We start from the raw sequence: 27,098 nt of genomic DNA on the forward strand, positions 1-27,098 counted from the left end.
TTCTATGATTCCATGACCAGGGCCCTTGATTGTCCTGACCCGTTACACAGGACTATACATTCCCAAGCACTTTCTAGCTAACCCTCACAACGCCAGGGCATTAGCCCCATTTTATAGGTGGGGAAATGGAGGCTGGGAGACTCACCCACGGTGACACACTATCCCTGCGGTGTACCTGTTCCAGACCCTTGTGCTAATCACTTCTCCTGCACACCCCCAAACAAAACCAACATGACAGCAATGCCCCCAGAGCTGTCACTGGCCTGAGTGGCACCCCGACGGTGGAGCCCTGCACCCTTGCCACGCAAGCTCCTAGGCACCAGTGGCTGGATCCCTACAGATCGCAGCTGTTGCTTTATTCCTGTGTCGTCCCGCCGGTAAAACAGGCCAATCCTCCGCTCCCGGGCCCCAGCCCCATCCCGGTAGCTCCGGTGTCCTAACCCCAGCGCCCGAGCCAGGCCCGGCGCCCTCCCAGCGCAGCAACTCCCTGCCCGGGCCGGGGCTCTCCGAGCAGCGGGCGGCCCAGGGCAGCTCCTGTAGCCCCACTGGCTTCCCCCGGGGACGCGCCGGGCCACCCGGCAGCTGGCTGGACCCTTCCCTTCCCCTTTGTCCAGCGTGCGGCTGGGATGCTGCATCCCGGGGCGCTGGGCTGGGAGAGGGGAGGAAGCGTCCGCAAGGTTCGTACTCACCCTCTGCCGCCTCCCGTCTGCACCGGGGCTTTACAGCGCTCGGGGTAGGGGGTGCGGCTGGAGCTGCCCCTGCGCCCTAGTTCATCATCCCCGGCTTCCTCGCCTGCTCCTGCATCGGCTTCCTTACCCTAGGAGTGGGGGATGCCGATTGCATGCGAAAGGAAGGAGTGGAGATAACGAATTGACCATAGATGCAAATAGGGAGACAGCTTCAGCTCCCTCTAGAGGCTCCTTCCAGCCCAAGCTGCTCACGGTGTCTTTCTAAAGCTCCTTCCACCGCGGCTGGATGCTGGGGCCACGCGGATTTGCGGTATGTGACATGTGAAGGGGGCTGAATCAGCCACTACCTTCCCAGGAGGACCCTTTCTGGGAAATAGCTTTCTTCCGGGAAAAGCAAACACAAGGGTGTCATGCATCAAGACACCATAAGCAATTCTTTTGCTCTACTCTGTGCTGATTAGGCCTCCGCTGGAGGATTGTGTCCATTTCTGGGTGCCACATTTCAGGAAGGATGTGGACAAATTGGAGAAAGTCCAGAGGAGAGCAACAAAAACGATTAAAGGGCTAGAAAATGCGACCTACAAGGAAAGAGCAAAAAAAAATAGGGTTTGTTTGGTTTGGAGAGGAGGAGACTGAGGGGGGACCTGGTAACCCTTTTCATGTAAAAGGTTGTTCCAAGGAGGAAGGTGAAAAATTGTTCTCATTAATCTCTGAGGACAGGACAAGAAGCAATCGGTTTAAATTGCAACAAGGGAGGTTTAGGTTGGACATTAGGAAAAACTTCCTTGCCTAGGGAGGTTGTGGATTCTCTGTCATTGGAGGTTTTTAAGAGCGGGTTAGAGCAGCGGTTCTCTGAGTCAGGACCCAAAATTGAGTTGCAACCCCATTTTTAACGGGGTGGACAGGGCCAGTATTAGACTTGCTAGGACCCAGGGCTGAAGCTGAAACCCAAGCTCCACCTCCCCCCAGGGTGGCGGGGCTTGGTCTGCAGCCCCCACCCCCAGGGGCATGTCATAACTGTGTGGTCAAAAGGGGCTCACGGAGCAATGAAGTTGGGGAACCCCTGGGTTAGACAAACACCTGTCAGGAAGGTCTAGTTATTACTTAGGCTACCTCTACACATACAGCATTGCAGTAGCAAGGGATGAAGATGCTCTATGCCGACAGGAGAGCTCTCCCATCAGCATAAAGAAACCACTTGCACAGACAGCAGAAGTTATGGTGGCCGGAGAAGATCCCCTGCCAACATAGCACTGAGCACATGAGTGCTTATGTCAGTGTAATTTATGTGACTCGGAGGGTGGTTTATTCACACCCCTGAGCAATATAAATTATGCCAACAGAGGCTGTAATGTAGACATAGCCTACATCCTGCCTTGAGTGCAGGGGTCTGCATTAGATGACTTACTGAGTCATTCCAGTCCTATACTTCTGTGATTCCTATCTTGGCTCCGCATGGGCTTCCTGGGACCACCCTTTCCTCGGGGTGCGAAAGCGTGCTAATGGACAAGAATGCAAGTAACTGGAGGAGGTGAGAAGAAAAGGGGAACGGGACAGCACCAGTGAAAGAGTGACCCCAGCTGCGGATGTGGAGGAGGTAGAGAATAGAAGAGCAGAGAGTAGGGGAGTTGAAATCTTGGAGGATGAGTTTGCTGTGAAGCTGAGGAATATTAGGAAGCTGTTGAACAGGACAGAGTTTGGGGAGTGATATGGTTGCTAGACTTTTTCCCACTATATATTTGTAGGCACCTAGCATAACAGAGCCCTGATCAGGGTTGGGGCCTCTAGGTCAGTGGTTCTCAAGCAGGGGTACACGCATGCCCCTTCCAGGGGGTACATCAACTCGTCTAGATATTTGCCTAGTTTTATAACATGCTAGAGAAACAGCACTAGCAAAGTCAGGACAAACTAAAATTTCATACAGACAATGATTCGTTTATACTGCTCTATATACTATACACTGAAATGTAAGTATAATATTTATATTCCAAATTATTTGTTTTATAATTATATGGTAAAAATGAGAAAGGCAGCGATTTTTCAGTACTAGTGTGCTGTGACCCTTTTGTATTTTTATGTCTGATTTTGTAAACAAGGACTGTAGTTTTTAAATGAGGTGAAAGAAATCAGACTCTCGAAAGGGATACAGCAGTCTGGAAAGGTTGAGAGCCACTGTTTTAGGTGCTACCTCAATACAAATAGCTAATAGCTAAAAGCCTGTACAGTGGCTGTGACAGGGCAACTTCCTGCAGTAACTTGGGGAGACCATATTGTATTAAGTGTATGAGTGGTTTACGTATCATGGTGGGCCACAGCTGCCCCACCAAGTGAAAACAGTAGGGGATGATTCAGGCAAATCACTGAGATTTCAACACCCCAGAAAGGTACTTTCTCCTAAGAAGCCTCATATATTCTGGTTCAAACTGGGTTCTCCAGGGACCACCAGGTAAAGAAAGGACTTTTGGGTAAATAGCCTGAGCTTAAACTAACCTAGGGCTTCATTCTGGTTCCTGATCTAAAGAATGAGACGAACTTCTAACCACAGGGAAAACCCATTTGTGGGGTTTGAAGGACTGACTCCCACCACCAGGGCCCTTGGTTGGATTTGGGGCTGATCTCTGGTAGGCTTTTAGCACGCGTGTAGCTTCTTCTCTTGTTTTTAGATGTGTTTTCTGTAATGCGTCCACCTTAACAACAAATGTGTTTATAAAGAAGGAGCTGTGTGGTACCTTGTAACTGCAGGCAATACATTGGTCACAGGAACGCACAGGTGCTGGCCTCTTTCAGCAGACTGGCTTGCTGGGGATATTACACTGTAGAAGACAGGGACCTGTGCAGCCTTAAAAACCCAGGTCCGGAGGGAGTGAGACACAGGTCCCTGTCCAACAGGGGTAATGGCTGAGAGTCAGAAACCTTTAACTCAATGCCCTCGAGAGGGGTCACAGAAGGAAAATATAGGGGTAGTTAGCCTGAAACGGTGATAGTGTTATGGGTGTAGTCCATAAAATCGTGTGTGTGTTTGTGAAAAAGCAAGGCAAAGCTGAAAATGGCTGAGAACTTAAAGATTGGATGGCAACAGACTGCAAACGCCAGCAATGATTGAACCTGGTGACATTCTGTACAAAAAGAGCTCTCAGCCACGCTTATTGCTTCCCACCCTTCATACTGACTGAGACCTTCTAGGCTCCAGAATGATATCAAGGGTTATTGTGTGTGCTGGCTCTGTGGGTGTGTTGATCGGTATGTGGGTTGGGTTGTGCTGGAAGAGTTGTATGGATTTGTGCAGGTGGCAAATGAGGGATGTGTGCTGGAGGCAGGGGCTATGAGTATTTGGGAGGGTGTCTGCTGGTTGTGGTGTGGTGTGGGAGGTTGTGTTGACTTGCTTCTGGGGGTGTTGTGCTGGGAAATTTGTGCTCATTTGGGCAGTTGGCAGCTGGGTGCACGGGTATGGCTTAAGGCCAAGTAATCCACCCTCTGTGCATTCTTCCTCATACAACCATTGAATTGTTGCATGCAAATTAGCTGTAGAGTAAGGGTGACCAGTTGTTACCTTTGTACAATTGTCTCTAGATGTCTTGGCATGTTATAGATACATGCATTACTGTAGCCGTATGCCGCACAGGTGTAATTCATAACGTCAGAATGGCTGTGAACTTAAATACTGGATGGTAACGGACCGTGGAAACCAGGGATGATTGAACGTAGTGATATGCTAAGGAAAAAGAGCTCTCAGCCATGCTTGTAGCTGCTTCCTGCACTTCTCACTGATCCAACAGACGTTTGAGGCTTCAGATTGACACACAGAGCAACACTCCTAGAATCGTCTACAGAGAAAGGAAATAAATGGAGGGCAAAACTAGAGTAATAAGTCACTTTGGGGGAGATTTTGCCAAGAGCTCAGGTCAGATTTCCACCCGCAATAGGGGCTAGATCTTCACCCAGAAGCTTCCTTTTGTTACACTAGATTGCTAGATGTTTTTGGTTCCTAAATGAGAGCTGAGCCCTTTTGAAAATTCTAGCCATAAGGGCTGGGGGGAGAGAGAATAAATTAATAAAAATCTAGCAAAAAAAAAAATCAAAAATACCAACTCTAGCCCAAGGAGCAGTTTCACCGCAAAAGGAAGCAGTCCAAGAAAGTCCATGGAATCTACTAGGGATTTCACTATTAATTTTACATAGACAGTGCGTGGAGGAGCAGTATGAACAGTGACAAATAATAATAACTGATTCCTGTATATTATTATTGTTTATTACAGTCACACCAAGGAACCCCAGTCATGGCTCAGGACCCCATTGTGCGAGGTACTGTACAGACACAGAATAAAAAGACAGTCCCTGCCCTTACAATCTAAGCAGGGCTGGCTCCAGGGGTTTTGCCGCCCCAAGCGGTGGGAAAAAAAAACAACAAAAAAAGCCATGATCACAGTTGGCAGCAGCTCCACTGTGCCACTTTCTTTTTCGGCAGCAATTCGGTAGCAGGTCCTTCCCTCCAAGAGGGAGTGAGGGACCAGCCGCCGAATTGCCACCGAAGGGTCCGACGTGCCGCCCCTTCCCCTTGGCCCGCCCCAAGCACCTGCTTGCTGAGCTGGTGCCTGGAGCCGGCCCTGAATTTAAGTGAATAATAGTCATTACCTATAGATTAGCTGCATCCCTCCCCTCCCCCATGAAACTCTAGAACTCCTGGGAACTGTTGCCAGGGAGAGGGGGAAGGGGGGATGTTTGAATTTGAATCCTTGGTTCTAAACTGTTGAGAAACCTCAGCCCAGCTGCCTTTGTGATCCCCCCAGATCTCCTCAGCCTGGGGCTGAGAGAAATGCATCCTCTGACCATTCCCCCTGTTTCCAGCAGGCTCTCGCTACTCCAGCTCTTCAGGAATCTCTTTGGGCTCAGGCAGAGCGCGCAGGAGGGCCCAGAAACCAGAGCGGACGCACAAGAGCAGGGGAACATCGGGGACCTAGAAGAAAACAGCTCCCTGGTGGCTGCTGGGGCTGAGTCTGAGACCGGTGAGCCAGCAGGCAAAGAGCTAACGGGCGACCACCCGACTGATGAGTCCTGTGGAGATGCAACGGTCGACCGCATGGGGGAGATCCTTGGAGAGCTGAAGGATATCAGTCTTGGGGGCACCCCTTCCAGCCATGGCAGGAGATCCCCTCCTATGCTGGACCCCACTGGCATGGAGATGGGAGACTCTGGTGACTGGGCCTTGTCAGACCTCTCTGAGAGCTGTAGCTGCATTGACACCAGTGTGGAGCAGGAGGAGAAGCAGAGCATGGAAAGTGGAGCAACAGGAGAGCCACGTTGGCAATGCTCTGATACAGGAGATGCAGGAGGAGCATCTGCTGAGAGATGGCCCCTGGGGAGGTAAGGCATTGATGACACAGATGGCTGATGGGAGGCAGGGAGTAGGGATGGGGCGGCAGATCACACAGTAGTGAATGAAAGACTCTGAAGCACTATGGGCAAAGTATCAGAGGGGTAGCCGTGTTAGTCTTGATCTGTAAAAGCAGCAAAGAATCCTGTGGCACCTTATAGACTAACGGACGTTTTGGAGCATGAGCTTTCGTGGGTGAATACCCACTTCGTCGGATGGGCAAAGTGTAACTCCAGTGGTGTGAGTGGACCGAATCCAACCACTTCTGTTTGTGATTAGTCATAAGAATATTCAAGGTCATGCGGAGCAACTTTGCCACAGCTACTTCCTGGGCACTAGTGCCATGTAATAGCATTGCATTAACATGTTGATTTAAGTGTTCAGTGAGTTCACTTTCTATTTCCTGGTTTCAAAGGTTTGAGTGCAGCTGACCTTGACGTGCTGGAAGGGCACAAGGCAACTCCAAGCAATCTTATTTCTGCATGAACCAGTTTGTTGTCTGTGGCTCAGTCTAGCTAATGGCAGATCTGAGTTTTAGGCCTGAATTTTTTTCCTCTTAAAACGGCCCATCGCTGCATTAACACTGGTGCTGCCCTGCTAGTGGGCACTGGCTGGTGGTGTCTAACCACTCTGCTGTCCAGACCTGCTCTGAGCAGCTATGCTAGCATCTCCACCACTGAAGCAAGGGGGACAGATGTTAAGATAAATACCAGTCTAGATACAGCCTTATAGAAAACATACTTATTGCTCAGTTACAATCCTACGTTTCTCTTGTGCGGCTGTCCTTAATCCAGTTCAGTGGCTGGAAGCAAGGAGGAGAACTCACATCAACTGATCAGCCAGCTCTTCATGGGCCATTAGAACCTGCTCCTTGGTCCACAGGAGAGTTGTGAGAGACTCTGCTCTAAGCCTATGAGCTTCCCAGTAATTCCACCCCGGGGGGGAAGCTACGATTCAAACAAGCGTCTCCTCTCACTAGTAACATGATACATCTGCAAATGGGTGTAGCTGGAGTGTGTGTCAGGGAGAGGCGGGGAAAGAGAGAGGTATCCAGGACGAGAGGAAATGGATTTAGAAGTGTTAAGTATGAAGGGGGGAGAGGTACTAATACCACTGGGAGATGGTGTTAACAGCTGAAGATAATTGAGATCATCAGGTCTTTGAGATCCCATCTCTTCTGTATGACTGTGAAGGGGGATCCACATACAATGCAATGCTCTGCTGACATGGTGAAGGCCCAGTCTGGTCATGCAGTGCGATGGGACTGAACTCTGCTGGAGCTCAGCAACATCCAAGGCAGTTGCATGATTCAGGAACTTGGTGCTAATGCGGCTTGGTCTTATCTTCATAGCACGACTGAGCTGTCTTTTAACTGCCTCAGAGCAGTTCCGTATTGTAACAGAGATCCACCATGCACCCTGGCCCTGGTTCTCCATTGCCCTGGCTTTGCAGAGGCACGTATCCCAATGCAAAGAGGGTGGCAGATGCTCCCAGATCAGAATGGCAGTGTTTCATACCCACTGTGGACTGGTGTAAATGGTGGGGTGTGGGACTGTGGAGAATAAGGGTCCCTGATTGTCATGATGCAGAGGGGACCTTAGAGATGATGTGGAAAAATGTCACCCTGCAAAAAGCAGCCTGCACAACAACTGAGACTAAGACCAAGTCTCCATTAGAAAAGGTTTGCTGGTGTAGCTACACTGACGAGCATTCCTAGTGTAGATGCAATTCATACTAGCAAAAAAATCACAAACCCTACCCACCGTTTCTCCTCCTATGCTGGATCCCGGTGGCTTGGAGATGGGAGACTCTGGTGGTTTTGTCGGCACTGCTGTGAGCCAATGTGAACCAGCAAATGTTTCTAATGTTGACCTGGCCAAACTCATCAGTGAAACTGTAAAACCATCGGAAATGGACTACTTTCTTTGTTTTCTTATTATTGTTGCAAGGAATGAATTATCTCCCAGTGGCCAGTGGAGTTGCTTCCTTTTAGACTATTTGCTCTAACAATACCTACAGCAAAAGTAATATTTTTAGCTTCCTTATTTAACCAGTATCCCTTTTTAGAGCAATTTGCCCACATATCTACTGACCTTTCTTTTCCTTCCATCTTGTAAGAGTTCAAAGTGAAGAGCCTTCAAATCAATGCCAGATGATGGGTGGGGAGGGGGAATTCCAATAAATAAGTCATCTTGTTATGACTGGATGTTTCATGAGTGCCCACCATTTCTCTGGTTGCTCCATTCTTGCACAGCATCTCAGCTCGATTGGCCTTCCGCCTCCCCCGCAGAACTCTGGAACTCCTGGGCAGTTCTGAATTCTGGAGGTGGCCATATTTCAATTTGAATCCCTGGTTCTAAACTGTTGAGAAACCTCAGCCCAGCTGTCGGGGTGCCCTCACCAGATCCCCTCCTGCAAAGGCTGCGAGAGATGTATACTCTGACCGTTGCCCTTGTTTCCAGCAGGCCCTCGCTGTTCCAGCTTGTTAGGAACCTCTTTGGGCTCAGGCAGAGCGTGCAGGAGGGCCCAGAAACCAGAGCAGATGCACAAGAGAGCGAGGACTTCAGGGACCTAGAAGAAAACAGCTCCCTGGAGCCTGCTGGGGCTGAATCTGAGACCAGCGAGCCAGAGGTCAAAGAGCTAACGGGCGACCACACAACTGAAGAGCCCCATGGAGATGCAACAAGCGACCGCATGGAGGAGATCCTTGGAGAACTGAAGAGTATCAGTCTTGGGGGTGCCCCTTCCAGCCATGGCAGGAGATTCCCTCCTATAGTGGACCCCAGTGGCATGAAGATAGGAGACTCCGGTGGCTTTGTCAACACTGCTGTGGACAAAGATAAAACAGCCCAGAATCCGTGCAGCGGAATCTCTGGCAGGGAGGCAGAGAGGGTGGGAGAAGCGTCTGGTGACACAGGAACATGGGGAAAGTGAGTTTGATTGTTAGCGACATAAGGTCGGATCCTGGCCTCACTGAGATAGGTGGCCAAACTCCCAGTCCCCTTCCCACATAGATCTGGGGAACCATTAAATTGGACAAGCATTCAACCTTTAGATAGTGGAGAGGGTTGTGGGTTGCCTCGGGGTACATATGAATTTGTTGTGGACCCTATTGACAACTGGAAGCCTGTCGGATCCTGGGCAATGGTCTCTTTATAGGGGGCCACTAGTTTGGGCTTTACAGAAGATCACTAAGCAAGCAGAATCTTATTTGCTCTTCACCCACTGCAATAGGCTGTCAGCTCCAGCACAGACTAGCTGGGCTATAGAAATATCCTGAGATGTACAGTCACCGGGCTCCACTCCTGACATTGTAAGTGAAAGGCCCGGTTCTGCTTCCAGCTATGCCAGTGTAAATGTGGAGTAACTCCATTGTAAATCTGGACTAACACCACTGATGTTCATGGAGTTGCTTTGCACTTAGCCTGGTGTACATGAGTGATCGGCGTTGTGGCCCCTTCCAGTCCTTGGCCTCTTTAGGTCAAGGCCTTCAACAATTGGGACAATCAGTGCTGGTTGTGCTGGTGTTTTAAATGTGATCCACCTCTTCACTTTGAACTGGGCGAAGGCCTTGTTCTCGTGGTTGGAGTGAGTGAGCATGTGGTCACTTGAGTGCCGTCCTGTTCATGAGCACCCAACCATGCGTAACTGTGTTCTGGGTTCAGGGCTGGGACCTCCCAGGTTCTGCATGCTGACAACGAAGGAATCACACTGACTGCAGGACCCCTGGCAATGACCCCCAAGGATTTCCATGCCAAGAAGAAGCGAGAGCGCCTCCTGAAAGGTGAGGAATGGTAGAGAGGCTGCAGGGAAAGGGAATCCCTCCTGATCCATTTGGAAATTACATCTCTTGAGAATTGTCAGGTATTCTGGTAGGTAGATGAGGTTTCCAGATACCTCTGTCTATTCCTTCATATCCATGCTGATCCCTGAATCTTGAGAACTCAGTTACTGTAGGCACTCTGTGCTGTATTGGGAAAGTCTCTGGGCTCAGTCCAATGGACATGGAGACCTGGTCTCAGCATTGAGGAGGAGAAGCCACTGTGGCTGGGTCAGAAGCAGAGTAGAAGCCCTTTCCATAGCCATGAAGAGTCCAGCTGAGACTTTGATCTGAATACATTTATGATCCTTATCACCACAGTACATGGCCATCTTTATAACTCATTTTAGTTAATTTTATATGTCATCCGTTTAAATACGTGGAGTTGAGCTCTCCACTGGCCTAACACCGTTCACTTCACTGGAGACATGCCAGCAAAGGGGTTGGCCCTTGGTCAAGTACTGTATCTGGGACATGTATTACCCTCCATATAGGACAGCGTAAGGATATACGATGAGACTGCTCAGAGGATTCACTGCTTTATTTGTGGGGTTTTGTAAACAGAGGATCTAAATGGAGGATCTCCGAAGGCAGAGCTGTCTCCATGGAACAAACTCATCAACATGTACAAGCAGGGACGGAAGCTTCCTGTTCCTAAGGTTGGTTATATAATACAGAGCAGTGGGCTAAACTAGCTGTGAGGTACTTTCACTTTTACTTTACAAGCAGGGATAAATGATCACTCGTATGGAAAAGGGACTGTTAAAAGGACAGCCTGGGGTTCTCCTTTATTCCCTCGTGCTGATCCCAGATATCATTTCCTCTGCTTCCAAATTCAAATCAGTGATTTTTACATTATATTTTCACAACTGCTAATGCTATAAACCCAACTGGGATCAGATAATCCTGCTGGATCCTCTCTGCCTCTTTCATCCTTGCCCCTAACTGAGATTCTGCTCTCAGGACCTAGCAATATTTCTAGATTATGCCCCTGACGTTCCTGCTAGAGATGACCTAAAGCCTCTGCTGGGTTATGTAACTGCAAGATGAGTGGTCCTCACAACACAGCTGGCCTCCCTGATTGCAAGAGGGAGGTGCCTTGAAAAAATGAATGCTAAAACTGAAGTAGTGCAGTGTAGTGGTTAGAGTAGGGAACTGGTATTCAGGGCTTTTGGGTTTTATTCTCAGATCTGGTACTGACCCTCGATGACCATGGTCATTTAACTTCTCAAGGCATCTGTAAGATAAAGATACATATATACATACATATATTCCAAACAGTGCAAGGGGAGACACAACAACTCAATCTGATCCTTCTCTGAGGCCTTCAGTTCAAAGGGTGGCCAAATTCATAGCACTGGACGCTGTACAGTTCCCACCATTCGGCATTATCTCCATTAAATGTCATTGCAAGGCAGTTTGAGTGACACTAAAAGGGGTTCTGAGATGGAGACGAGTGGTTTGGTCTCACCCAGACAGACTATAACCCAGATAGCCCCATTTCTCTACTGCAAGGAGTGCTACATTTGACCCTCAAGGCCCCACTCTTTCTCAGACACTCAAATATGCACTTCTCTGTCTGACTAGATTTCTAGGTGCTATCTGTCTTCAGCACTTGTATGGCCCCTTTATCACAGTATCTAGGCACCTCACAGCACCCCTGTAAGGCAGAGCAGTGCTACTACTCCCTTTTTATAGGTGGGAAACTGAGGCACAGAGAGATGAAGTGACTTGGCCAGGGTCATAGAAGAAGTCTGTAGCAGAACGGGGACTTAAACCCAGGTCTCTTCAGTCCTGGGTCAGTTCTCTAGACACTGGACCATCCATTCTTTGCTGCTGCTTTTCTCAATACAGTCTGCAGTACAATATTTTTGTTCAGCCAAGAGACTTTGTCACTTTAAAGCTGACACAGGAACTGGTAGAGCTTCAGGAAGCAAACTCAGGGTAGCTGAGGAGTTAGCAATTCAGTAAAGCAATTGTGTTTGAGTGTTTCTCTGCCTGGGTGTGGAAATGTCATAGCATTTGGGTACAAGACAATGAAGTCAGGCCCCTTCTCTGCTGCAGTGCAAGTTGTATTAAGACACCATCTTCAAGAAATGAGCTGTTGTCCATTGCCACACTGCATGGACAGGGGCAAGGTTTTTAAAATGGTCCAGAGAAAATGTCATAGATCAAAGGATTTTTTACAGGTTTCCCCTGCCCACATCAGCCTGCAGAACCACCTTACGGGGGTCTGAAACTGTTTGACAAACTGGGGGAGGTAGGAATTTCCAGTGGTGAGAACAGGGGACTGGGAGTCAGAAGACATGGCTTCTGGTCTAAGCTCTGTCACTGCCGCTGTGTGTAATGCTGGGCAAGTCATTTCCCCCCCATCTGTGCCTCAGTTTCCCCATCGGTAACAGAGATAATAATATATTCTACAAGATAAAATATATTGAGATCCTTTGATAGGAATCTCAGTATAGAAAGACAATGTGTTTCAAGATCAGCTCCTGAAAATAGTTTCCTGACTTGATCCAAACTGCAGTGTAGAGAGTGCCTTGATACAATTCCCTTTTCTCTATTCTCACCTGTCCTCAACCTCCATTTTCCTGCACTTCCACCTCCAGGAAAACCCAGTGCAGCTGGAAATGGAAGAGGGATCCACTCTGAATCTAACTGTTTATGAATTTGCAACACCCGAGCCTTGTCTCATCTCCTCAAAATCCTCCAGTACTGCCCTGATCTACAGGTGAGATCCACGATGCTCTTCAATAAAGAAAGCAAGCATAAACACAACCCCAATCAGACACTGTCCAAATTCTGTCTAGTTTCACAAAGTCGAACCGTATTTAAGGATTTTTTCAGGACAAGCAATGCACTTACCTGTGCAGTTGAGAGAGTGTGCTGAACTGGAAGCCGAAGTATGGTTATACTTTCTCTGACCACTAGATAGCACCATCTGACTTAAAAAAAACATCCAGAGATGGGCTAGAAATGTCTTTAGTACAGATGAGTGGTGTAAATTTGAACAGGTTCCATTAGAGAGGGGAAAATTGATCTTCAAACTCACAAGGGCCAAATAATCTATTTCCTAAAATAGGCTGAATAAATATTTCCCCATGTACATTAGTGAATAAGCTATCCTGGTGTTCAAAAACACTGAGTACAAGACACTGTGATATAAAACATTGTGATGCTGGCCTGGCTAGCTGTTTGGAATTTGTTGTTGACAACAGGGCTAAAGGGAAATCGCAAACTGAGAGTAGTAGGGATCCTGATGCAGTCATGAGCAGTTCCCATTCCATCCAGTAGAGGGCAGCAGTTTACACACACACTCACCCGCACACACTTATCTCTATGGCAAGGGTGGCCAACCTGGGGCTCCAGAGCCACATGCGACTTTTAGAAATTAATATGTGTGGCTCCTTGTACAGGCACCAACTCCAGGGCTTTAGCTACAGGCACCAACTTTCCAGTGTGCCGGGGGTGCTCACTGCTAAACCCCTGGCTCTGCCACAGGCCCTGCCCCTACTCCACCCCTTCCCATGCCGTTCCTTGAGCCTGTTGTGCCCTCGCTCCTCCCCCTCTCCCCCCGAGCCTCCTACACGCCACAAAACAGCTGATCGGGAGGTGCGGGGAAGGAGGGGGAGACACTGATCGGTGGGGCTGCCGGTGGGTGGGAGGCGCTGGGAGCAGGGCGGGGAAGCTGATGGGGGACTGCTGACATATTACTGTGGCTCTTTGGCAATGTACGTTGGTAAATTCTGGCTCCTTCTCAGGCTCAGGTTGGCCACCCCTGCTCTATGGGAAGCAACCTAGAGGTAAATATGTGAAAATTTCTCTGCAGCTTCCCATATCACTCTGAGCTATAATAAAAACACTGATCTCATACAGTGGGCAGCACATTAACCATGTGCTTCTGTTTTGGGGCTGGAAATGCCTCTGTTCTGTGTCTGTACAGTGGGGTCCTGGTTTGTTACTGGGGCTCTAGGGGCTACCGCAGCACAAATAATAAAATAGTTAAGATGTTATTGCAAAAAAGCCAGTGCTTTACGAGGCTGCACATGTATAATTCCCCTTTACCATCAGCCTTGGTCAGACCACATGTATTTCTGTCCTGTGCAGGGTGCTTCTTGATAAGGATTCATTTCAGATAATGGGTGAGGCAGAACAGACTCTAGCTCACTTTCCTATAACTGTGTCTGCAGGAGGAAGACAGTTTGTGTCAGTCAAGTCACATGATCTGACTTGATGATGCACAGGGAGTTGATACCATTATTAAGAAGGTGCCATTTTTAAAGTCACTGATGACAAGTGCTTTAGGAGGAGTCCGGGTGTATGTCATTCCCAGATCTCCAGCTCTGAAATGAACTGATCGGTATTAGACATCCAAAATATATAAACCATGACCTCATGCACATCCTGGCATTCTAAGCAGAGAGGCCAAGGAATGAGTGGGCCAGGGAGGGCAAAATCCCCTTTTTTTGTCGATGGTGGGAATCTCAAAGCTGAAGTTATAATTACTGTGCTGTATCTAGGTTCTGGCTGAAGAGAGGAAATCAGTCTCCAGGCCCAGCACTTTTCACTTACACTAAATTTGCCTAATCAGTTAAAAACAGAACAGACCCAGGCCTCCCTCCTGTAATAGCTGCAGTACGGTGTGCTACATTAGTAAGTGATCTCTTTGCCCATGTCCAAAGAATCCATCCGAAGCCAGGCTGTGCTTTTCAGGCCTTTGGAGAGCATCTGGTTAGAACAAAAGAATTTATAAATACGCTTTGTGATATTCTGTTGTACAAACAAGGGAACAAAGCGGGGGTGTCTGCTGCCACGTGCATCTATTGTGTGGCAGCTAAAGCCATGTACATTCCAAGTGTCCAAGTCCTGTAGAAGGTCTTTGTACAGCCACACAACAACTGGGGCTGGAAAAGGCCTGCTGGATCATTTATCCATCTCCTTTCCCCTCACCTCCCAATGCAAAATTGTTTGCTATAGTCCATTCCCCAGGGCTTTTGTCTGTTTTGAAATGTCCCAAATATGGGTCTCCCACCCCTTACTTTGAGGGATGAATCTAACATCTAATGGAGCTTCCTTTAAATCAAGCTAAAGCACGAACTGCTACGTCTTTGTGGGCTGAGAATGAGAAGGCTGATTTGGGAACCACATAAAACTGCTCCCTAGACTCCTGCAGACACACAAACAGAACTCTAGGCTCCTCAGCATAGGCAGCCTTCGGGGAGATGTCCTACAGGCCAGTAATTTGGGAATCTCTTTACTGGGCTAACGACCCATTAGCTCCTGACTGCCCTTGCTGATGCAAGCAAGGTAGTTAGTGCCTTCAATTGCTCTCAGGCTGTGGGACAGTCTGACCTTACTGTTTAGTAGGCGTATTGTCTGTTAAGTGTTGTTTTATCTATGGCCATTATCAGAGAGCTGGAGCCTGCCCAGACACTGACTCTAGGGAGCTTGTTTCTAGGTCTGCTAGCTGGCAGCAAGATTATAAAGTCTGAAGGTGTAGAATGGGTATGGGAATTACCCACTTGTCAAAAGAGGAGAAACATACCAATACACAGACAATGGGCCCAATTCCGTTCTGAGTTACAGCAGTGCACATCTGGAGTAACTCGCTGGACTGCAGTGGAGAGATTCTGGTTCTCACTGCTCAAGATCAGAATTTGGCTCTGTGCCTCTTCTATTTAGCACATTCAATAGCTGTTGTGTTTATTGCTGGAGGCAGCATGTTCTAATGACTGGGAGGGGGGATAGAGTCAGGAATCCTGGGTTCTAATCCCAACTCTGCTGAGTCACTTTCTTTTAACCTTGTCTGTAAACAGGGGATAACATTTAGTTTGCAGAGGATTTGTGAGACTTCATCCACTAAGTGTTTGGACAATGCTAGATAAATGCAAAGCATTATTCCTATTTTCTTTAGAACGTGTAGGGTAAATTCCAGTGATTGTCTCTCTTGATGCACTTATTTCTCCAATCCAGGTTTCCTGATGGCAGCGCTGGGGAAGCTGTTGGTCACTTCGGGAGAGCCCAGGTAGACCTGAGAACAAATGGACTGGGAGCTCCTGAAGAAGACTGAGGTCAGTCAGGAACAGAAGGGCATTCTGGACTGAGTCACTGAGTTACAGCCCCCAGGAGCTCTGTGAGATTGTACGCTGGTGCCCTACACATTCCCTTTTCTCACGGGGCTGATATTTGTCAATCCAAGGTACACTCTGGTGGCAAACGGCTCTTCTGTATGTGGCATTTTGAGCGTTCAAAATGCCAGCCCCACGCCTAGATCTCATAGGCTGGGTCTACACTGCACATTGCTGGCAGCATGGTGTAAGTTACGTGTGGCTACACACCGCAGTGAAAAGCAGGCTGCGTCCGCACTGTGGAGTGTGACTATATGCATCAGTGAAAGGCTCTGGCAGAGGCGAGACAGTGGGAAAAGGCTTCTTTCCCCTCCGCCTCCCCTCTGCCAGAGCCTTTCCCCACTGTGGGAGCCTTTTCCTGCAGTGGGGGCAGACTCCGGCAGCAGGGAGGCCGCAGGATGCTACGCTACTAAATATAGCAGTGTAGATGGGGGAAGCACTGCTTGGCTTGTAGAGGGCTGCATAGGGTACATACCGTAAGGTTCAGGCATGTCTTTACTCACCTAAGCCGTGCTGTTGAGAGCCATGCTGGGGAGCTGCTGAGGTGTTACTCTGCATGCTGCCACAAGGAATGTTCAGGGAGACGCACTTTTAGAGTTTAAGGGCGGAAGAAACCATTAGATCATCTAGTCTGACCTCTTCAGGCCATTGTATTGCACCGGTTACCCCAGGGAAGCCCCAAAACTTGGGTTAAACTAAAGCATTTCAGTCCTCAGCAGACTGCATTGTTGCATGCAACAGGCAGAGGAGAGGAGAGAGAGAGGTGCTACCAGTGGAATGGTGAGGGATTGATTAGGTGGTATTGCCCAGATGGCATATGCTTTTCTGGTTACATCAGCTGATGAGGAGGCAGGACTCCTGGGTTCTATTCCTGCCTCTGCTGCTGTTGACTGTGTGACCAAGACTGAGTCGTGATGGCCAAGGCTTTCGAAAAAGGGAACCTTGAGTTGGGCTGTAATTGCATACTTAGGCACCCAAGTAAATGAGCTGATTTTCAATGGTGCTGAACGCCCAGAAGCTCCCACTGAAGTCCATAGGAGCTCAACACTTTTGAAAATCAGGCCACTTATTTAGGTGACTAAGTGTTGAACTCAGGAGCCTAAGTTTAGGCCTCCATTTATTAAAATCTTGACCTCAACCACCCATGCCTCAGTTTCCCCATCTTTCCAATGGGATATATAACAGTTGTTCTTGTTAGGCGTGTTGCTGGAGTTAGTGCAGTGTTTATAAAACACCTAGAGATCCTGAGAGGAAGTTCAGCATGCTATAAAATGATTGGTGAAAGAAAGCAGCAGTCCCCAGGAGGAGGAAGTGCGGTGAGTTTTCAAACATCAGTCTAAAAACAGCACCGTGCTTCTGGTTCAATATCACTCCAATAGCCCGAGTCCAGCGCTGGGACAAGACCGGAGCAGGTAGGGATCAACAAGCTCCCTTACAAACCGAGTACGGCTGGGAGTGGGAACAAAGCTACTTCTTCCCTACCCCACATGGGAAAAGCCCATCTAGAATGCAGTAAAGCATAGGGCAGCACTCTGTGAAGCAGCTAAGCTCCTGTGCCCACTGCTGGGCCCTGTGCGGGTGGGTGGGTGTGGAATTCTTTGGAGGATTTTGTTTTTCCATCAAAGTGCAATTGTTTGTCTTTTCTCTGGTAGCTGCGCTAGGGGGGAGGGGAAGTGCCCAATTATCATTTTAAAAACCTAGTGCGGAGGTGGCTGCTTTGCCTTGTCTCATCCAGAAAGTGGCATTTAGGTTTTTTCCCGCACACGAGCCTTGATGCAGCTGGCTCGCTGTGTGATGCACAGGCAGCAGCAGTTTGCATAAGAGCTTGTGATGGCACCTGGGGACTTACTGCTAAGGATGATTATAGCTCTGTCTGCCCCTCCCCTGCCTCAGCCAATCAATGCTCTTCCTCCCCCCACATCTAAACTGTGTTCCAGGAGTGCGGGTGTGATCCTGACGCTGTGCGCAGCCACAGCACCTGTCCTCTGAGGCTCTCAAAGTGCTCTGTACGTAGTAATTAAGCCAGTGAAGTAGATAGGTGTGATCCTCATTTGCAGATGGTAAACTGAGGCACGGAGGTTAAGGGCTGGGTTTCCAGGGGCCCAGAAGCCAGCAGGGACCCGCCAGTGTTGGCATATCTGAAAGAGAGACCATGTAGCACCTACGGCAACAAACAGTCAGTGGGTCTAGAACCCAGAGCCCTTCCATGCTCGTTTTCACCATCAAGGGCGGAGCTGGGAGCAAGTGCAGGAGGGGGTGAGCATGAGCACCAGACCAACCAGAGGGAGAGGAACCCTTTGGCCTTGTCAATGCTAGTAACTGTCCAGCCCATTGTTCAGCACTGATGCTAGCAGTGGGACATGCCAGTGAAGTCCAGGCTCCACACGCTTTTCTGGCCACAGTCTCAGGGCCCAGTGCTGGGAATGCCTGAGCCCAGTCTACACTGATACTCATGCCCCTGCTCATAACAGCTTCTGAAGCGAAATGGCAATGAATGGAGGGGGAAGTGAAGAGCCACAGGGAAGGGGAGCAACTCTTCAGCTGGGGGCTGGAACGAGCTGGAGGCAGTGAGGTTCAGGGGAGCTGGTCCACACGGCTGGACATGGAAAGGAGAAGGCTATTGCACGATTGTGGGAGGGGAGTGTGGAGGCCATTGGTGGGTGAGCAGAAGGGGAAAGGGAGAAACTACAGATTCGTAGACTTCCAGGCCAGAAAGAACTAGTGTGACCATCTCAGCTGACCTCCTGTAAACTATAGAACCTGCTTCAGTAGAGACTGACCATCCCTATTTATACACATGAGACTGGCCCTAGGAGAAGGAGTCACTTCTCAGTTCCCTTGTGTGCCAGGAGCTGGTGGGATTGGACAGCAGGCTTAGCTATTGGTCAGACAGCTCTGCATTTGCCAGTGTGATTCGGTAACACACTTTCTCTCTGCCCTGGCCAGAGCCTGCTCCTAGAAGAGATGGGACAGTGGCCCCAAGACCAAGCTTATGTTTTGATCACGGTGAGTCTGCAAGCCCCCTTCATCTAGCAGATGAAGATGAAGAAAGAAGATTGAGACCTGTTCTTTGGTCCCCACCAGGCTGGTGTCTGGGACAAGGCCTGTTAGCTGCAAGCTTGTTCCTGTTTCCTCTTTCAGTGTCTATGCCTTCCCCCTTTGAATGTTTATCTCCTTGATTTCTCCCATCTCTGCCACCTGAGGGATGATCCCATCTGTACTAGGCTGGAATCCACTGTATTTTAAGAGTAAGTGTTTTACGTTGATTGATTGTTCTCAGGTCCCTCTAAACTCACAAACTCCTCCCTGCTTATTAAATGGAGTTCTGTGTTGAATTAATTTCCTTCTTGTTTTTTTTTTTTTTCCTGGTTCTTTGTATACTCTGCGCTCAAAAAATCATTTAGAAAATTGCAGAGAGCATAAAGATAGACAAATCTCTCCTGCCTTCCCCACTCATGGCCAAGTTTAGAGAGGAGAAAGATCTGTTGTTAGGTTATCAGGTCCACTTCCTCACCAAAGCAGGATTGACTAGAGATACAGAGCATCTTCCATTCACTTTGAGAGAGAGAAAGACAGGGAACTCCTCTGTTTGCTTTGAGGGATCTCCCCCAATTGCAGAGTGAGAAATGAGATCTCCTCTTCCCTGACTCTGTCACTCACTGAAGAGAGAGGTATCCCACCTCCTCCATTTGCTGATGGGTAGCCCGGGTATCAGGGAATGACAGAAATCCATCCCTCTTGTTATGGGGACCCCTGCTCTGTGCTGGTGTGGAGTCACTGCACCATCAGCAGTGTGCCATCATTGCCAGTCAGACGCCTTTATGCACAGGCCACTGTGACTAATGGTGTCAACAGACCGCAAGCCTGGGAGGTGGCAGCTGACCTCGCTTCATCCTGCACTTCCACCCCATGTTTTAGCAGCGCTGGGTGCTTCAACCAGTGACCTCAGGCAAGTGTTCTCCAAACTCTGCCTCAGACTCCTAATTGGGCCAATCTCTGACTCTTCCGGACAGGCTGCATGAACTCAGCTGCAGCAGCTGTTGGCAGCCCAAAGCCCGTGCTAATCTGGGAATTCTATGACAGGAAGCACACGCCCAGCCAACCTGCCAGAAGACAAAGCCTGCAATGTACACATCAGCTCCCAGGGGTGTTCCTGTGCAGAGCTGCGGCTATTTTTGAACATTTCCCAGCCCTAGTGCCATGCTGGTTTATTTCCAGGGGCTCCATGGAGGCTAGGGTACGAGGCAAGCATGCACCTGCTTTTGCCACATAGCTATGAATGCAGGACTGTTGTGCTTCGGCATGGACAAGGCACCCAGATGGCTCTCCATTTCTATCAACCCCTGCCCCTAAAACAGGACCCCATATATTCTATGATGCTGCTGAATTTTCCACAGACACCCTCCCTCACTGCAGAATCATGCTCCACCATCTAAACTTTAAATGGTTTCAAAATATCTTACTTAGTTGTTAGGGCCACAAGGAACCTTCTAAATGTGCATGTGTCATAGCTTTCCTACTCAGATTTGAACCTTAGCGTTCATAAACTGAGAAGCTAGCATGAACCCTCTAAGCTTAATTACCAGCTTAGATCTGATATCGTGCACTACCAAAAATCCAGGGTTTGGCTTCCCTTCTCCACAACAACTCTCCCTGGGACCCCCAAGACTAAGAGCCCTGAGTCTCACAACAAAGGGAAGATAACCATCCACTTCATCGCATCTTTATCTATCCCAGATTTCACCCTGGGTATAACCAGGATGATTTCCCTGCTTCAATCCCTTGAAAACAAAAACTGAAGACAATTACCTGCACCTCTGTCTTTACTCCTCCCAGTCTTTCCTCTGAGAGACGACAGTAATTCTGGTCAGAGATTCTATCTCCTTGCCACTCACCACTAAAAAAGAAAGTCAATCAAGTTTTAAAAAAAGAAAGCTTTATATAAAAAGAAGAAAACACATGAACATGATCTATGTATTCAAGGTGACAATACAGAGGGCCTATGCTAAAAGAAATATGCATAAACAGTCTTATTTCAAAAAGGATCAACATTTAAACAATTCCAGCAAACTACCACAGTAACTACAAAAAAACAATATATCAGTATTGTTTCTTTCTACCCATGTTTGTATCTCGACACTTTGGAAACTGACAGACTTAGAGAGCTTGAAGATAGAAAGACCCCTCTCATAGCCGAGAGACAGACAAAAGACACAGACCCAAACATTCCATCCCTGAGCTTTGAAAAATCCGGTTTCCTGATTGGTCCTCTGATCAGGTGTTTGGTTCCCTTTGTTAACCCTTTACAGGTGAAAGAAACATTAACCCTTAGCTGTCTATTTATGACAGCATGTCATTCCTGAACCTGGCGACAGCCTGAAACAATAGCTTTGAGAGGTATGAACTATCCCCGTTCATCTCCAGGGGACGTTTACTCCAAAACCAAGGACAGCAGTTTAAATGGCAACCTGGTTCATTATTTCACTGCCGCTCATTTCTGCAGAACTATCCAGCCAGCATGGAACATCCCATGTTCCCAGCCTGCCTCTTGGGGTGCCAAAAGCCCCAGGTAACATCTACCCACCTGTCAGAACCTCCAGCCAATGCTTCCAGAGCAGTTACGCGCCATCAGTGCAACAATCCGCAGCGCATGGAAAACTAGCGATTGAAGGATAGAGATAAGAAATTGAATTTGACAGAAACATAAGTCACTTCTACCCTGCTTGTACTTTGGGCCGGTGAACACCCCCAGTTTGTAATTGACCTGGACTTCCAGCGTGCTGCACCAGAGTGCTAGAGAATCCAGGTGCAGGATGCTGCAGTGACCACAGGCCCTTAACCCTAAGGTAACCTTTAGGGAGCGACACTGTGTGCTCCCACAATGCTTTCTCCGGGATACAGCTGGGTTTAAGGCCTGGCCTAGCTTTATCTCCAAGGAATCCACCTCCCGTGTTGTGAAACCATTTTGTGGCCAACCTGGCTATTTGGTTGGAGGCAGAAGTGTAACATCCTCCAAGATCCACACTGACCCTTCTGTCTTGGAGAGGCACTTCGCTGGACCCAAGAGCCCTCTGTGCACAGAAGGATGGGGCTGGGATTCATTACTGCAGCAATAGCTCTCTTACTGTCAAGTGGTAAATGCAGTGGTAATTAAATGGGAGCCTAAGGTGATCGTCTAGGATTGACAGCAAAGGGAAACGGGATGGCTTCATGGAATCCATCTGGAGGAAACTCTGGTGTTTACGTTGTATGACTGTGACTTCTAGCTCAGGCTTATGCAATGAATAGAGCATTCCCTCAGGAGCATCTCAGGGCTGGGAAGTGAAGCTCTGGGTACGTCTACCCTGCAGGATTATTCCAATTTTACATAAACCGGTTTTGTAAAACAGATTGTATAAAGTCGAGTGCACGTGGCCACACTAAGCACATTAATTCGGTGGTGTGCGTCCATGGCCCGAGGCTAGCATCGATTTCTGGAGCGTTGCACTGTGCGTAGCTATTCCGTAGCTATCCCATAGTTCCCGCAGTCTCCCCCGCCCCTTGGAATTCTGGGTTGAGATCCCCATGCCTGACGGGGCAAAAATCATTGTCGTGGGTGGTTCTGGGTAAATGTCATCAGTCATTCCTTCCTCTGGGAAAGCAACGGCAGACAATCATTTCACGCCCTTTTTCCCTGGATTGCCCTGGCAGACGCCATAGGACGGCAACCATGGAGCCATTCAGCTTTTTTTTTACAGTCACCGTATGTGTACTGGATGCCGCTGACAGAGGCGATACTGCAGCGCTACACAGCAGCATTCATTTGCCTTTGCATGACAGCAGAGACAGTTATCAGTTGTTCTGTACCGTCTGCTGCTCCACTGTAAATTGGCAATGAGATGACGGTTATCTGTCGTTACTGTACTGCTGCTGCTGTCGGGTGCCTGCTTGAGTCGGCCGGTGCGCAAAGACAAAAAATGGGAATGAACTACTGAGTCATCCTCCTTTAGTATCTAAAAATAAGAGTCAGTGGCTGCTAGAATATTTGGTGGGCAGTTTACTGGAACCAGTTTGTACCAGAGAGAAAGCTGTCGATGTCAGGATCCCACAGAAATGATGAGCTGCATGCCAATTCAGGGATGTCCCTCAACAACCGCGCACCTGTTTTGCTTCCCTCGTCCCCTAAACTTCCTGGGCTACCATGGCAGTGGTCCTCCCATTTGTGTGATGAAGTTATAAAGACATGCAGGAATAAGAACAGTACTTATATTGAGATAACCTGAGCGGGAAGGCCGCCCTCCAGCTGCTATGATAGTCCAGGCAGGACATTAACGGTGCTAAGGGAGAGGACCCAGCCCTCCCGCTGTATGATAGTCCAGGCAGCGATATTAAGGTGGGTGTAGGGGAGAGGAGCCCCAGCATCCGCTGGATATGGATAGTCCAGGCAGTAACAGAATCTTTTCTTTGACATCAAAAGTGGGGGGGGGCTGTATATTTGATCTGCAGCCTCAGTTGCCCATGATGACGGATCGGTTATCAGCTCATTCTGCTCAACCATCGATTACCAGGAATTGACCAAAAGTCAATTCCTATTTTTACCCTGCTCCCCTGCCGGCCACCTGAGGCAGCCAGGAGCACTCACAGGCTAGACCAGGATGCTTATCAGTCCCTGACTGCACTGTACGTCTGCACAGGGAGGGGAGGAGAGAGGATGCGCTGTTTAACTGCTGCAGCACCGTGTGTCTACAGCAGCATTGCATAACTTATAGGGTGTACATATAAAAAGTCCAAGAAAATGATTTTTCCTCCTTTGTCTATCACGGAGGGGGGAGGGGTGGTAAATTGCGAAAGATCAGACCTGAAACCCACCCGGACAATGTGTTTGACCCACAGACACTGGGAGCCAAGAATGCAAAAGATTTTTCAGGGACTGTGGGATAGCTGGAGTCCTCGGTACTCCTTCCGTCATGAGCATCCATTTAATTCTTTGGCTTTCCATTATGCTTATCACACAGCACTGTGCTGTGATTCTGTATCATAGCCTGGAGATTTTTTCAAATGCTTTGGCATTTCTCTTCCTGTAACGGAGCTCTGATGGAACAGATTTGTCTCCCCATACAGTGATCAGATCCAGTATCTCCCATACTGTCCATGCTGGAGCTCTTTTTGGATTTGGGACTGCATCACCACCCGTGCTGATCAGACCTCCACGCTGGACAGACAGGAAATGAAATTCAAAAGTTCGCGGGGCTTTTCCCGTCTACCTGGCCACTGCATCCGAGTTCAGATTGCTATCCAGAGTGGTCACACTGGAGCACTGTGGGATACCGCCCAGAGGCCAATACTGTCGATTTGCGGCCACACTAACCCTAATCCAATATGGTAATAGTGATTTCAGCGCTACTCCTCTCGTCAGGGAGGAGTACAGAAACCGATTTAAAGAGCCCTTTATATCGATATAAAGGGCCTCATTGTGTGGACGGGTGCAGCGTTAAATCGGTTTAATGCTGCTAAAATCGGTTTAAACGCGTAGTGTAGACCAGGCCTCTGTGCTTACCTGAAGGTCCTGTCCTGATCTTTACTTATGCGGCAGTAAATCTGGAGTAGCTCCAATCCAGGAAGTGAAGTTAGTTTGAATTTACATTTGCCTAACCAAGACCAGAATAGATGGAGTTTTAATAGTAATACCTCGCTTGCCCAAGGTCACTCAGCAGGGCCCATGGACAGGGGCGGCTCTATGGTTTTTGCCGCCCCAAGCACAGCAGTCAGGCACCTTCGGAGATGTTTCTGAGGGAGGTCTGCTGGTCCCACGGATTCGGCAGCAGTTCTGTGGGTGATCTGCCGGTACTACGCCTTTGGCATACTCACCGCCGAATTGCCACCGAAGCCGTGGGACCAGTGGACCTCCCACAGAAACGCCACCGAAGGCTGCCTGACTGCTGCCCTCACAGCGACTGGCAGCCCACCCCTTGCAGCTTGCCACCCCAGACATGTGCTTGCTGCGCTGGTGTCTGGAGCCGCCCCTGCCCATGGCAGAGCCAGAAATAGACCTCAGGTTTCCTGAATTCCTGTCCAGTCTTCTATCTCAAACTGCCTTTTAGCCTGACATAAGGCCCACCTCTGTGGTCCTTACCTGGGCATAACTCTCCTTGCCTTCAGCAAGCCTTTAGCAAAGTCTCACAAGAGGCTATTGAAGGAGTCAAAGCACCACAGGTGAAAAGCAAAGCACCATCATTGATTAGAAAATGTCTAAAGACTGCATTGGAATAACACTTGTCAGGACAAAAGCTGGCTTCCACTCTTGGGCCGATGAAGTTTGGTATATCTGTTAATGGCCTGGATAAGGGGCGAGCAGTGAGATGGCAGAGTTTGGAAAGGACACGCTGTTATGTAGATCAAAGCCAGAGGAGCCAGCAAGGAAAGTCCAAAGGTCTAAATAAAGCCAAGTGAATGGACAAGCTGATGGCAGATGCGTGGTAAAGCAGATTGCAGGGAACAACTTGAGTTCATTACCACAAGATGTCATTGAGGCTAAGAGCTCAAAAAAGGATTGGACATTTATATGGCCAATGAGAACAGTCCTGGCTATCTTACATGGGTTTAAATTTATAAAGGGTAGATGCATTTATAACAGAAAGGCAGTGTTGCTTAGTGGCTTCAGTACCAGACTAGGATTTGGGAGACTTTTGTTCTATTTCTGTGGCTTACTTGCTGGAAGGTTATAGGCAAGTCACTTCCCTGATCTGTGCTTCAGTTTCCCCACCTGTGAAATGCGAATATTGACACTGAGCTCCTTTGAAAAGTGCTTTGGGAGCTACTGACAAAAAGTGCTAGGTAAGAGCTAGGGATTATTCCAGATCCTCCTGCATTGAGATATAAACCAACAAGAAAGATTTTCCTGTGAACAGATTCCTCTATAATGATTCACTACAGGGGTTCATGCACCTTCCTGTGAAGCAGATGCTGTTGGTCGCTCTCAGATGGGATGCTGGACTAGATGGACCTCGGGTCTGATCCATTCCTGATGGGAATCTTTCCTGAGTAAAGACAGTAGGATTTGACCCATGAACTTTACAATATAATACCTTGCTCTGATCACTAGATCTCCCAGTGCTTTACAAAGTATCATTAATCCCATTTCACAGATAGAGAAACTGGGGCACTGAGGGGATGGTCACTTGCACAAGGTCACCCAGCAGGCCCAGACCAAGACAGACTTGGGAACTGATTCCAAATCAAGTGCGCTAGCCACTAGGTCATACTCCCTTCCAGTGAAATTTAGACTTTGAAAGGAATGGTTGTGGAATGCAATTCTCCATTTAACAATCCCTTCTGCACGCTGTCCACCCGAGAGTCTGAAGGCGCTTGTCATTAACAAAGTGGTGAGAATGTTTGCTTTGCAAGTAATTGTGTGTCAACTAGTATGAATGTCAAGGTTTGGCACTCTTGAGCCACATGTTCTTATGGGTGTTAATTGGAAGTAAATGTACTGAGTTACTCCGAATTATTCCCCCATGAGTAAGATCAGAATGTGGTCCATCTACTTCACAAGAAGCTGTAAGATCACATAGCAATCCTACATTCCGTAAAATTTATTTGAAGAACTTGTTGTTTACAAACATACATGTGACACTTGAGAGCAAATCTGGGACATGAACAAATGCTGTGTAATATACAGCCCTCTGTAAACCTCATTTGTTCCATGTGTTGACATAACTAGATTATCAAATGCTGGAGCACATAAAGCACATGTAACATCTTATTGAGAAGATCCATGCTCCAGTGGTAGGTGCCACCCTGAGACATAGGAGAACTGGGTTTAAGTCCCTTTACTACCATAGACTTCTTGCATGATCTAATGTCATGAAACACTCAGTCTCTTTGGCCAGGTCCTCAAAAGTACATAGATACCTAACTCCCATTGAATTCATCAAAATACCTGTGTGTCCCTGGAATGTGTCAGGGTTCAGTCCAGACCAGTGAGGAGTTGTCACCCCTGCCACTCTCAGGGCGTCTTAAGTGTTATTCTGCTGCCGCTCATAGTCCTGACACATGCAGCCACATACAAGTCACATGCTGGCTTGCACCGCCTAGTTACATTTTGCAAAGTG

The 27,098-nt window shown here is 48.4% G+C and overlaps 2 protein-coding genes across 3 annotated transcripts in view; one reads left to right on the forward strand and one right to left on the reverse strand.

Moving 5' to 3' along the window:
- The window catches only part of BAK1 (BCL2 antagonist/killer 1), a 39,652-nt gene extending 38,791 nt beyond the window's left edge, over nucleotides 1-861 (reverse strand). For both annotated transcript variants that reach the window (XM_075064917.1, XM_075064916.1), the window contains exon 1: nucleotides 690-861. The gene's annotated coding sequence lies outside the window, so the exon portion shown is untranslated. The remainder of the gene's footprint in view (nucleotides 1-689) is intronic.
- A 3,470-nt stretch (nucleotides 862-4,331) lies between these two features.
- On the forward strand, nucleotides 4,332-19,359 carry LOC116818118 (uncharacterized). The gene is made up of 8 exons (XM_032768796.2): nucleotides 4,332-4,357; nucleotides 5,538-6,050; nucleotides 8,523-8,990; nucleotides 9,726-9,844; nucleotides 10,445-10,539; nucleotides 12,490-12,611; nucleotides 15,854-15,951; nucleotides 18,955-19,359. Exons 1-7 carry the CDS (start codon nucleotides 4,332-4,334, stop codon nucleotides 15,948-15,950), a joined length of 1,440 nt encoding a protein of 479 aa, XP_032624687.1. The 3' UTR covers nucleotide 15,951; nucleotides 18,955-19,359.
- Nucleotides 19,360-27,098: the final 7,739 nt, after the last annotated feature.

This window comes from Chelonoidis abingdonii, chromosome 4 (assembly GCF_003597395.2).
Source record: "Chelonoidis abingdonii isolate Lonesome George chromosome 4, CheloAbing_2.0, whole genome shotgun sequence".
Lineage (NCBI taxonomy): Eukaryota > Metazoa > Chordata > Testudines > Testudinidae > Chelonoidis > Chelonoidis abingdonii.

Excerpts from the sequence above, each read along its gene's own strand:
- LOC116818118 (XM_032768796.2), top strand. The coding sequence starts at position 4,332 with ATGGCTGTGAACTTAAATACTGGATG. Across the intron at positions 4,358-5,537 it reads GTGAACTTAAATACTGGATG|GCTCTCGCTACTCCAGCTCT; the intron begins GTAACGGACCGT and ends TGTTTCCAGCAG. Across the intron at positions 12,612-15,853 it reads AGTACTGCCCTGATCTACAG|GTTTCCTGATGGCAGCGCTG; the intron begins GTGAGATCCACG and ends TCTCCAATCCAG.